This window comes from Juglans microcarpa x Juglans regia, chromosome 2D (assembly GCF_004785595.1).
Source record: "Juglans microcarpa x Juglans regia isolate MS1-56 chromosome 2D, Jm3101_v1.0, whole genome shotgun sequence".
In the NCBI taxonomy this organism is placed as follows: domain Eukaryota; kingdom Viridiplantae; phylum Streptophyta; class Magnoliopsida; order Fagales; family Juglandaceae; genus Juglans; species Juglans microcarpa x Juglans regia.
The window spans coordinates 40,537,794-40,550,865 of record NC_054596.1 but is presented as its reverse complement, the minus strand read 5'-3'; the positions used below and the strand labels follow the sequence as shown (position 1 = coordinate 40,550,865).

Below are 13,072 nucleotides of genomic sequence, written 5' to 3'. Positions count from 1 at the left end.
CAACTAATAATAAATAATCTGAAACTAGTAATTTACATACTTAAGACTCTAATTGCGCTATATATATAGCTTGTCATGCTAGCTATCTAAGCTAGCTATGCTGCTATAGGCTTGTTTAAATGATCTTAATTATTAATACTCATTTGAATAAAGTACTCATTTTTTACTGCATATATATTAAATAGAAAAATTAATTTAAACTTTAATTTGTTTACAAATCAGCTTTGAGTTAAGATATAAAATAAATAATAAAATCTACCTCTTCTCATTAGCATAAGCTTTTGAGATAAGTGGTGATTTCACATGTTATCAGAGTAGAGGTCCTGAGTTCGAACCCTAACTCTACACTCTATCACATTTAATTAAATATTTTACGTGTTGGGCCACCCATTGAAAGAGAATATTTATATATATATATATATATATATATATATATATATATAACCCACGCGTGAGGGAGAGTGTTTATATATATATATATATATAATAACATTAATGTGACTTTTCCACGCAGCGCACGTACATCAATATTAATGAGGGCAATATTACGTTTACGATCCCGTGTTGATCCATACATCCATCACCCAAACTCTCTGAAGTGACAATCAAATTCATGAGCTACCACATGATGCAATTTTGCACCAACGATTATTAATTATGGTTTTGTTAATAACACATTACGTACATGACATGAATATTCAGCAATATTTAATAATTAGTCTATTATATGCTCGATCAATTCCTGGACCACAATTTTGTTGACCAGGTTCAGTTCATTATCAGTATTACTCTTTGCAAGGCCCATCGATTAAATGCAAACCTTAATTACGATATTATATATATATATATATATATATATGTTTTGAAATGAAATGGTTAACGGTTAATTCTGATGACCATGAATACATAATGCTAGCTTTAAAAGAGAATTATATATAATGTGTGTATCATCATGTATAATGTATGTATAGACATGATATCTTATGTACGTACTATTTATTTATGATGGTCATGTGTCAACTACCATAGACATATGACACTTATGGTTAGGTGAGTGAGTGAACCGATCGAAGGCAGAGAGAGACGGATCGAGACCCTTGATCTATGGAAAAGAAAAATTAAACAAATTTATCATATAACTAATATTCAGAAAATTTAAGTTATGTGCATGCATGTGGGATCATGATCATCTGACTATATATGATGCCACATGCATGAATGAATCCCGCAATATGTCATGCACCCCCTGCATACCTCATGGCAATGCCTTGCCAATCAAAGACATCCACGTGGGACCCCTTACTATCACATGGGTTTGTCTCTCTCCATCCCCGTGATCCAACGCTCCTCCTCAAACAGCTCATCCTAGAACCCCTCATCTCACCCGTCAATTCCTGGTCCACAGCCTTTAATAGCGTCGGCCGAGCTTGTCCCTCCCTTGTCCCCCTCCCATTGAGCACCATAGTCCACGGTGCCTCTCAGCAGAATAAAGTCACTTGGATATTGTCCCTCACTATTGACCCTATAAAATTCTCAGTGCTTTCTTTCACATCTTTCTCACCATCTCTCATCAATTGGGCAATATCAGATCGAGTTCACCAACAACAATCCGATCTCTTTGAGCGCATGCAAAGTGATCTCTTTGTCAAGTTGTTCAACTTGTAGTATTTGGGGTTTTGAATAATTGTGTAGCAAAAATGGAAAAGTCGGTGAATTATGGGGGTCATCATGATGATCTAAATCTTGAGGCGACTGAGCTGAGATTAGGGTTGCCCGGGATTATTCGCAGTGATATTATTGGGTATGAGAAACAATCATCATCTGCTAGTACTGTAGTAGTGGTGAGAAATAATAAGAGAGCTTCACCAGAGGGAATCATGACCCAGGAGTCAAGTTCCAAGAGCCATTCCTACGTTTCTGATGCTAGAAATGGTGACCCAGATAGTCATCATCAGCCTCCAGCCAAGTGAGTAAGCTGTTTGCAAAAAAAGTTAGATTGATTATAGATACAAATAATGTATAGATACTGACTTTATATATATATATATATGTGTGTGTGTGTTGGTTGATGCATGATGGCAGGGCACAAGTAGTGGGGTGGCCACCGATTCGGTCTTTCAGGAGAAACAGCTTCCAACAAAAGAAAACTGATCAGGGAGATGGTGCAGGGATGTACGTGAAAGTAAGCATGGATGGAGCTCCTTATCTGAGGAAGGTTGATCTCAAGGTGTACAAGAGCTACCCAGAACTCCTCACGGCCTTGGAAAATATGTTCAAGTTCACCATAGGTAAGATTACATTCCTCTAGCTGCTACTACTACAATGATCATCCTGATAACGATGATGAAAGTGATGAAACATTTTATATTAATTTTCTAACTATGTATGCTGCAATTAATTTTCAGGTGAGTATTCAGAAAGGGAAGGCTACAATAGATCTGAATATGCTCCCACTTATGAAGACAAAGATGGTGACTGGATGTTGGTTGGAGATGTTCCATGGGAGTAAGTTCTTCTCTTCATGATCTCCCTGATCTCTTTCTCCTTTTAAATGACCAAACTACTTCATGTTTTATGCTAAAAACTCCTCCCTATTTGACTTGAAGGCCGGCTTTCTCTACACGTCTCTCTTTTAAGGACAAGCGTGATCTCTATATCCTTATCCAAACTGACAAAGTTGTTTCTTCTGACTGCAGTATGTTCATTTTCTCCTGTAAGAGGCTGAGAATCATGAAAGGATCAGAAGCTAGAGGCTTGGGTTGTCTATGAAAACCCACGAGAGGAGAGACAACTACCAGAAAACATGTCAAGGCGACTTGGACATGGAATCTTTTGGCATGAGTTCTGACAGGACACAATATATATTTGTCAGATTCCATAATTTTCCTTTTCCTCACTCAGTGCTGGTTTCAGCCTTTAAGAGTCTAGTCCTTTGTCAGTTCTTGAGAACCAATACTTACAGTACAGGAAAGCTTGGAAAAAGGGGGAAAAATAAAGGAGAAACAAAATACAGTAGTAATTGATATCCAACTGTACAGAGGATAAAATGCGGTTCATATTGTCCCAAGATATGTGCTACATATGTATTAGTAAGATATAGAAGGCTACAAATACAACATTTTTCTTCAAAATTGTCGTTCCTCTTACCATGTCTCTTATTTCTGTGTTTTGCTATTGAAAAACACCACTATACCGCTTCACTCTTGCTGCTCCATTTGACCGCTTGGCAAAAAATGTTTTTTTTTTTTTTTTTAACTTAGTGATTAAGGAAGTGATTTTAAATGTATTGGTATATATATTTTTATTTTTTAAAAATATTTAAATATATTAAAAAAATGTGAAAAGAAAAAAAATAATAAAAAAAAAAGACGCTGGGCAGTACGCCCAGCGGTAAGAGTGGGGCAGCATGGTAGCCCCGCTCTTTGCTATTAATTGGCTCAAAAACTTTATGTGTAGTTACTTTTGTATATTTTTTACGTATTACACTAATGTGATTGACTGTCATTTTTTTTAATATAAAATAATTGTTTTGGCCAATCATGATCAGTGGAGCGTGCATGTGCAAAAACTATGTAAAAGTAATTGAACGTAGCTGAACTATGTGAACTATGTGGTAGTAGTATCAGGACCCCCAAAAAGGGTAATTTATATATAGAACAAAGATTTGAAGTAAGTATCCAGTAAGAATTCAGTTATAACTAAAAATGATTTTATGCGATATGGGTTGAAGTTAATTGATGTCAAAGAAGTGTATGGTTTTGTGGAGTTTGGAGTAACTGGCTAGCTATATATATATGTTCCGATCTAGCTAGGACTTGACTAGTTTGGGGGGTTTCCAGCAAAATATTTAATTAACTTGGTCCTGGAAATATTATTAGGTACTTAATTCCTCTTATTTCTTAGTCGACAGAGAAAAGAAGCAAATAGAGTACAATTTCTTCTCTCAGATTTTTTTTTTTTTTTTTTTTTTTTCTTCCTTCTCTTTAAAGCAATAAAAGCAACTTCCATTACCGACTTTTTTTGAGATTCTTTTTCCAGAGAAGATGTTTATGTTTAGCTTTACCATCTTTTGGCCACCTAAAATCCACACACCCCACTCGGCCACTATACTACTAATTCTCAACCGTCAACCTTCAAAAAAACAATCATCGCCGCGCCCCGATCAAAGCAACAATGAGGCCACGCACACGCATGTATATACATGCGTGGCATCAACGAGTTTCTCGTCCTCAAGTCTTCAAATTCGACGCCATTCTCATCCCACTCAGGTGGTGGTACGTACTAGGCGCGGCTGATCATATGCATTCTTTTGGCATTGGCAAAGATCACGACCTTTTCATCGTAGTTATCAGTTGGAAATTGATACACGTGCAACATTTTTTACAATCTTTTACGTAATTATATTTTAAATAAGGGGCATTTTTATACAATAACTTATAAAAATACCATAGTTTTACAAAAATACTCTCAATTTAAAACATAGTTGTAAAAAAGATTATACATGCAAAAATATTTAGGTTTCAAAAAAAAAAAATTTAGGGGAAACATCTGGGAGGCCTCGCGATATTCATGACGTACACTGTATTACTTATAGCGGTGACTAAATTCATCCTAAAAATAATCGGCATGGTCGCAATAGATCAGGGAGGCTCATTTTGCAGCGGGTTGAAATCGCCACTTAAAGTGGCGGAATTCATCATCTATTTTTGTGGCGATAAAAAAATCGTCGCAAAAACTTAAAATTTGGCCGCAAAAGAATAAAACACTATTCGAATACACCATTTACGATGAAATATAGCCACCATATAAAAATTACCGCAAATGGTGCCTTTTCTACTCGATTTGAACTTGGATGGAAAAAATTTGAACGCAAAAATCTGTTTTTCTTGTAGTGGAATATATAGATATATATATATATATATATATCTTTGCCTCCACCGCATAATTAGGTTGGAACGAGGTTTTATACATGAGTGCATAGACTGATCATGGCATATATAATCCAATTAAATACGTGATTTAGTACCTGAGAGTTATCATGATCATGTAGCAGAACTGAATTACTTAATTTTCAGTCATTTAATCCAGTTTGACCAGGAAGCTAACTAGCTAGCAAGACTTCGAGGTACTGCAGAAATGGCCGCGTGCGGGGCTGGCTGGCCTCTACGTACATTACACGTTCGTTGTTACACGCCGACATTGCAAGGAAGAGAACAGAGTGAGGGAAGTGTTGAGATGTCGGCACTCTTAGGGTTCTTCCAGAAGGCATGCTTGCTGGATTAAGGCGCGTACGTGCGTGGGCTGGATTAAGGAACATGGGCCATAGCCAAGGTCAGAAAGATTAGAAGATGAAGTGGATGCATGTGGGCTTCGAATGGGCCAAGAGGGCCTGATTCATGTTTATTTTATGCTAGTTTATTTCTTTCAAGTCTGTAACCGAATGATCTAAGGGCAATTCTGCCTTTACATAATACTAGTATATCTAGCTTATTAACTGCCTAAGGAATCATCCAGAACCTTGATAATTTTTTTTTTTCTCTACTGTTCTATCCCTAGAGGAGCTTCCCTCGAAGAGAGCACTATCATTTCCGATTGAATACATATGAAATTTCCAGTCATTTGTTGAATTTCCATTATCTTCCTAGTTTGATCTATTACATACGTACAACTACATGATCATCAGGCAGAAATATATATGCATGCCTCCACTTCCGGTCTCCAAGTGAAAAAGCTACATTCAACCACACGCACATACATATGTATGCATGTAACCATTATCAAATATAGGAGGCCCATTAACCCATATATCCATAGAGAAAAGCCAACAATCAGCGTTTACACATGCAGGCGCTTTCATTTCTTTAATTTATTAGTTCATATTTCGAGCCTTGTACGTATACAATATTGTATTCATCTTCCATCTCATTCTATTGATTTGACATTAGTCGTTATTTATTAATAGTTTTCTTTTAAAAAAACAAGAGTTGTAAATAATGGCATAGAAAATATAATAAGATAAAAATGAGTTGCCCCGCCCCGCTTCCGCCTAGCCACACTAGCAGAGCGGATTATCCCGTCCGCCAGATGCGGGGGCGGGTGGCCCCGCCTGCATTTGGCACCCAAGGCGGGGCGGGGGCGAGGGTCAGCTGGGTGGGGTGACCCCCGCCCCTGCCCCCGCCTCTGCCTCCCCTGGTTTCATGCTTGGTTTTTTTTAAGTATACATATATTAAAAAAAAAACGACATAACAAATAACGAAACGACGTTGTTTTGTCAATGGAAAAACGGCATTGTTTCATTATTTGTTTAGATCCACCCTCTCCCCCCCCTCCCATCCCCCGCGAGCTCAGTAACCTATCCAGTTGAATCTATATATCTATCTCTCTCTCTCTGAGTCTCGCTCAGTCGCTCCCTCTCTGCAATTTGCATCTCCGTCGCTGTCACCGTCACCGTAGTCTTCCGTGACTCCGTCTTCATCTCCGTCGCCGAAGGTAAGAAATCCTAAATTAAGGTTTTATTTTTTGTGATTTATATTTTATGGAATGGAAATTGGAGGAAGGATAGGGTTTAATCGGACAGGGAGGATGAGATTTTGTGAATTGTATATTGTGGAGACTTGATTGTGCATGTGATTTGAATCATTGATGATTGATGAGCGATGTGTGACTGTGTGTAAACCTGTCTGTGTGCTTTTTATTTTTTATTTTGGTTTGTATTATGTAATGTGTGTGAATTTTGATCATTGATGAGTTGATTTGTGGCTAATTAATTCAGATTGGAACCCTAAATTAATTTAGAGTTTCAAAATATCCTAAAATAATTTAGGGGTTTCAAAGACTTCGAACCCCACAGCCTTCACAGTAGACTCTCTCTCTCTGTCTCCACTGCAGATTTCTTGTGGATTTGGTGTTGCACGCGTATGTGTTCGTTCTTGGAGTTCTGAGTTGCCGAACGGTGGTAAGGCTCTTCTCATTCTCTACTTCTCACGAACACACCCACAATCACTCCAAGTTAATTTCCACTCCCAAGAAATTTCTGTGAAATAAATTTCAATTGTGTAGTCCATGGATTTTGGGGATTTTTCCTACTTTTTGTGAGATTTTGGGTTGCTGCTGAGAATCTCTCACAATGGTAAGCCCTCTCCAATTTCTCTTCTACTCACGCAACATTCACTTCAATTTTTCACTCACAAATTCACTCATCATAGATCATAACTTCTCCCTATTTTGCTCATAATGCCGTGTAGTTCCAAATTCAAGAAATTATAGAATCAGTTCACACTGATAAGACCTTCACTCAGTTCACATTCTTTTTCTTATTAATTAGTCATTGTGTTTTGTATGGTATTGCTTAATTGAAAATATTGCAGACTCTATTGGGTATTAAGAGTGGTGGGATTGTAATTTCTTGATTGGATGGAAACGTGGATAGTGTGTGGTTGATATGGTGGTTGCGTGAAATTTTTATAAGCGAACACCTTGTGTTGGACTATTTTTGAGTTTGGATTATTTGGTTTAGACGTGCAGTGTATTAAATGGATACTCGGGGTTTGAGTAATGGTTGTTTTTGTATTGTTTGGATTTTGTACTGACTATTAGAGTGGAGGTTAAATTATTTGGAGATATATTATTGCTGTTTTAGTTGAGTTGTTGGTGGTTGCTTTGAGTTATGGGCTACTAAAGTGGGGTTGATATATTGATTATTTGAGTTTGACGTTGGTTTTGGTGGACGTATAAGTCAATATTGAAATTGGTATATAGTAATCTAGGTTGAAGTGTGGGTTGTCTGGGTTATTATGTGGCTGTTTTGAGTTGCATTAATTTCTAAAATATGATTTTGAGTTATGGGTTTTAATTATTTAGATTAAAGTTGTGTTGTTGGTTGTTAACACTAGTGTACATTATTTTTATGAATAGGAGACAAGACTAATAGATGTCAAATTCAAGGCATAGATAATACGCTGCAGGAGTCAGGTAAGCGGGGTTCCTATGCTAGATTTTACACAAATTATTGAGACTGAGGTTGACTTTCTAAAAATTTTGCATGTTTTGTTATAAAATGAGAACTTGGGAAAAACAACATCGGTCATTTATTTGCATTGCTCATGAAATTTGTATGAAAGAGAGAAAATATTTTCTGACATGCATTGTGTAGACATGAGTTTTATTTTGTCATGCTATCTCTAAAATATGAAAATGAGCGATATTGAAAATCTGAAAATATGTGCATTGATTTGAAAGATGCTCTGACTTTTGTTTCCAGTATGTGAGAATGATCTGACTATGCTTCGATACTCTGTTTTGTTTTGATATGGCATCTAAAAAGACCTTTGAGATGTTGTACTAATTTTGTATCTAACTCTGTCTCTGCTCTGCTCTGTTTGGATTGCTACCAACTTCTCTGTCTCTAAGTGCACTCATTTTGGAAACAAAATGATTTTTATGTGGTATTTCTAGCTTGTGTACACACTTGGGGCTCCAAAAATAATAAGGGGAAGATTCACCTCTGTCTCTGCCCGGTTTAGTCATCGGGAATAGCACAATCCTACTATGGGGGTTAAACATAGTCTCTACTTTGTGAGATGCTCTATTTTGATGTGATGATGATGCTCAGGTTATGTTATCCCGAAGTACTCTGGGTTTTATGTGTCTTAAAATCATCGCCCTGTTACGTTTGAAAACATGTTTTGTTCTGCATGATAACTCTAAAAAATATTTTGTTCTGCATATTGTGCTCTGTAAATGCTCATGTTTGCACGCTAGTATATGTCATATACTTATTGAGTTGTTGATAACTCACCCCTTATTTTCATAATATTTTTCAGATGATGTGGAAAGTTTGACTGAGGACCAGGAATAAGAAATTTGAGTATGGCTAAGCTAAGGAGAGGGTGTTGAGTATCTTAGGGTACTACTGTTAAAAGAATGAATTCTGATATCTTTTAGATATTTTTAAGTATTTGATTTAAAAGGACTTAAAGATTTATGAGTTTATTATGTTGAGACTACTGAGAGACTGTAGACCCTTTGATTTATGTTATTATTGTAGTGATGACTTTGTGGAGTTTATAATGTGTTTATGTGGAAAATATGATAATGTTTACTGCTTATGAAATTTTTTGAGATTTTAGATGTGTTAGAAAACATGTTTATAAGTGATAAGTAGTAATTCTCCGACCCATTCGGATATGGGGCGTTACATGCAGAAAGCACAACCCTCCCACAGGGGTAATCATGACCTCTGTTCTATCTCTGATGTTGTTCAGTACCAAAGGTCTTTTTGTATATATATACATAATGATCATTGAAATAAGATGTTTCTGAAAATATTTCAACTATTTTGATAACTGTTTGTCTTATGCATTTTGTAAATGGTTCATGTTTACACACTAATATAGGATCACTACTTACTAAGTTGTTAATAAACTCACCCATTATCTATAATATTTTTCGGATGACTCTGAGGTGCCAGTTGAAAATTGAGAATAGGAAGCATGAGTGAGATCACTAGTTGAGCGTAGAGGAATAAGTGTTTTTGAAAGGTCCAAGTGGGTTACCAGCTTTGGATAACTGCCAAAGGGTTCAAGCTAGGGACCATTGGAATATTTATTAAAGAATTATATTCTTTACCATGTTAGTATTTTGAGTTAATAGTGCATTATTTGAAACCTGCGGAGTTAATTTTCTTGTTTATGTTTATACTTGGAGCTTAGTTACTAAGGAACGTCAAAGTTGAAATAAATGAGTTTTACATGCTATGGAGTAGGTTTCCCTGTCATTTAGAGTACATTTTTGGATTGTTGAGTAGTGATTTTTAAGAGACATGAACTAACTGATCCCTTACCCTCCTGCAGGTTATACCGGGCGTTACAAAGCCTGATTGCCAAAATTGAACTACCTTTGGATCCAACAAGTAGCCAATTAATGTACTTGATGAAAGGGCTTGAAGATTACTTAATCACGACCCACTCCAATTTAAAGGTAACCAAAGATTTTGGAGTAACAACAAGATGAATTGAAAGCCTGTGGAGAGAGACAAAGACGTTGCAGATGATACCTAATCCATCAAAGCATGAACAGAAAGCAACATATACCTCCTTTGTAAGTTTTTACTTAAACATCTGTCTTTCGTGAAAGTTCAACAATATCATGACATCCCAAACAAACATAACAATCAAACAAACATTAGACAACTTCCATCTCACAGGTTTATTAAATGAACACTACAGTACTCCGTATTTTTACGCCAAAACTGTCAGAAATATTCAACATACAGAATGAGAAGCAAGCATATATATGTCTTGCTTTCGACGTGATTAAGGAGAAAAAAGAGGATCATCGATCCCTCCCTTCACTTCCCATGCACAATACTGCGCCTGCAAAGTGAAAGAGAAAACTAGAAAAGGGATATGGAACCCTTGTTCTTCTTAGTCCTTCTCGTTCAAGTTTGGTCGGTGAGGCCCCATGATCAACTCCTAAACAAAAATATATTCATCTTAGCCGGACAGAGCAACATGGCCGGACGTGGAGGCGTTGTTAGCGAAACTATCACCGGCAGCGCTGCCACCTGGGACGGCATCGTACCTGATCCCCAGTGCAAACCCAGCCCCTCCATTCTCCGACTCAGCGCAAACCTCACATGGGTTTTAGCACATGAGCCTCTGCATGCGGACATTGATGTCAAGAAGACAGTTGGGGTTGGACCAGGCATGGCTTTTGCCAACGGAGTCTTGGCCAAAGACCCCACCTTTGGGGTCATTGGCCTGGTGCCTTGCGCGGTCGGTGGGACTAAGATAAGAGAGTGGGGTAAAGGGACTTTCCTTTACAAACAGTTGATGAGGAGGGCTCGGTCTTCATTGCAAGATGGTGGCACTATTCAAGCGCTTCTTTGGTATCAAGGCGAGAGCGACACAGTGACAAAAGAAGATTATACCGATTATAAGAAAAAGCTGGAGAGGTTTTTCTTGGACTTTCGGGATGATTTGCAGTCTCCTTTGCTCCCAATAATCCAGGTATACGAACGTATGATTTTGTCTCTTTATTTTAACTGAACGAGGTTCCAAGTCTACTAAAGTTCTGTTTTCTTCTATTACCATTCATTAATCTGCAAATGGTTTGGTTACTGAGAGAAATATAAGATGGTGGATCGTTTGCTGTTTTCTAGTAATGGGAATTGAGTTATTGAATTTAAATTAAGCTAGATGACCTCAATCATGTGACATTGATAGCTTTTCATATATACTTCTCTTTGAAGCATTAATAATTCATGGAATGATCAAAAATCAGAATTAACATCCTCTCAAATTGGTTTGATTCGAAAAAGGAAAGACCAGGCCAGCTTAAAATATTCATGGGGGATTTATATTATTTGAAACTCTGCACGGGGTAAATCTGATACCCTCTCTCTCTGAAGAGAGAATTTAATAAACTGTAACAATTACAGTGATTAGAAGTTTACAAGTCAAAGGTCACAACCCAACAGCAAGCAATTACAAAACTGCTCTATCAGTAGTAAATGAGGTGGTTGCATTTTTACAATGAGAATTGTGGAGTAAAGTTGGTAGTTTTTTTTGTGGGTAGGTGGCTCTGGCGTCAGGTTCAGGACCTTTTATAAAGATTGTTAGAGAAGCTCAGTTGGGAATTGATCTCTTGAACCTGCGAACAGTGGACGCCAAGGGTCTGTCACTTGAGCCGGATGGTCTGCACCTAACCACGCGAGCCCAGGTTCGGCTAGGCAAGATGTTGGCTGATTCATTCCTTCATTTCTTACCCACTTCCCCCATCCTCACCCCCACTTACACTAGTACTGGTCCTCCTTTAAGGTGTTCCAACTTTATTTTTTACATTTTTTTGTTAGCTCTTCTATTAAGATGCATCAGGATGATCCTAGTTACTTTCTGAATAGGTTGTTCTTTCTTAAAAGGTAATATATCGGAAAATGTAAACAGGGCACATGTTTCCGATTCCGTTTAAGCCATGTGCATGAACCTAGTATTATTACAGAGAATGTCCGGGTACTTTGACAGCAGCGTGTGTCCCAAAACAATGACATAGGATATTGAAAATAATGAAATCCCAGCAGCTGAGGTATGGTTGCTGGTAACAATAGACCAATCAACAACCAAGCATCCAACTGCTCAGACAACTTGATCCAGATGGCGAGTTTTATACAGAAAAAATGCATGATAATTTGTCCCCTTTACCTCAACATGTATAGGACGACTTCATGGACCAACCTGGGATTCTGCTATCCGCTACTGCTGTTTATAACTTTATAGCCAAGAGATAACTTACTTGTAAGAGCTTGGATGCAGCATTCCTGCACATGAATGTCTTTAATGCAGAGGAAGAGGACCGCTTTGTTTCTTGGTCTTTAAGCTAAAAAATATGGGACCGGCTCTATTTATTAAAGTTAAAATTTAGGCATTAATTTCAGGTGTTATATGATCATTTGAAGATTTTGAGCAATTATTTCTTTTTCCTGATTCATATGTTTGTTTTCTAATGTAATCATAACGAGAAATATTACTCATCATCCTCACACCACACACCAATATGTGACTTGTCATTTTTGTCATTCTATTTAAACAAACATGTTTACACATCAATATCTGTGTTTAAATAAAAAGGTAATAATAACAAATCACATGTTAATGTGTGGTGTAGAGGTCCAGAGGATGATGAGTAAAATTTTTCAATCACAACTAGTTAAACAATCAAGGCACAATTTATATTGATCTAGAATAAAAAAAAAAACAATAAAAATTATCTCAAAAGTCAAATGGATAATCTTAGAAAAAGTTATGTCCCTTCAGAAAACCTAATTTTTAAGACTTTCTAAAGCATCGCCTTTGCAAACATAACATCGTCTTAACAAGCTTATGAATAACATTATGGCGTAACAACAGATATAATTACTAGTACCATTTGTGAAAGCAGACATTGTCGCCTTATTGCACCAACATTGGCCCCAATGATTATACCTCAAAAATGTAATTGTTGATGAACAAGCAGAATAAATGATATTTTGTTCAAATGAATCTGAAAGTCGACCTTTCATGGTTAAAAAGTAATC

The 13,072-nt window shown here is 37.0% G+C and overlaps 2 protein-coding genes across 2 annotated transcripts; both read left to right on the top strand.

Annotated features, from left to right (window-relative positions):
• Positions 1–1,470: 1,470 nt before the first annotated feature.
• LOC121249187 (auxin-induced protein 22D-like) lies at positions 1,471–3,131 on the top strand. Its single transcript, XM_041147907.1, has 4 exons — positions 1,471–1,966; positions 2,083–2,288; positions 2,406–2,505; positions 2,697–3,131. Exons 1-4 carry the CDS (start codon positions 1,698–1,700, stop codon positions 2,767–2,769), a joined length of 648 nt encoding a protein of 215 aa, XP_041003841.1. The 5' UTR covers positions 1,471–1,697; the 3' UTR covers positions 2,770–3,131.
• Positions 3,132–9,951: 6,820 nt separating this feature from the next.
• Positions 9,952–12,553, top strand: LOC121249186 (probable carbohydrate esterase At4g34215). The gene is made up of 2 exons (XM_041147906.1): positions 9,952–11,009; positions 11,578–12,553. The coding sequence occupies exons 1-2, from the start codon at positions 10,407–10,409 to the stop codon at positions 11,896–11,898; spliced, it is 924 nt and encodes a 307-aa protein (XP_041003840.1). The 5' UTR covers positions 9,952–10,406; the 3' UTR covers positions 11,899–12,553.
• Positions 12,554–13,072: the final 519 nt, after the last annotated feature.

Bases quoted from the DNA above. Each gene is read 5' to 3' on its own strand.
- LOC121249186 (XM_041147906.1), top strand. From the start codon at position 10,407: ATGGAACCCTTGTTCTTCTTAGTCCTTCTCGTTCAAGTTTGGTCGGTG. The intron at 11,010-11,577 runs GTATACGAACGT...TTTTGTGGGTAG, and splicing joins CTTTGCTCCCAATAATCCAG to GTGGCTCTGGCGTCAGGTTC.
- LOC121249187 (XM_041147907.1), top strand. From the start codon at position 1,698: ATGGAAAAGTCGGTGAATTATGGGGGTCATCATGATGATCTAAATCTT. The intron at 1,967-2,082 runs GTGAGTAAGCTG...GCATGATGGCAG, and splicing joins CATCATCAGCCTCCAGCCAA to GGCACAAGTAGTGGGGTGGC. The intron at 2,289-2,405 runs GTAAGATTACAT...ATTAATTTTCAG, and splicing joins TATGTTCAAGTTCACCATAG to GTGAGTATTCAGAAAGGGAA.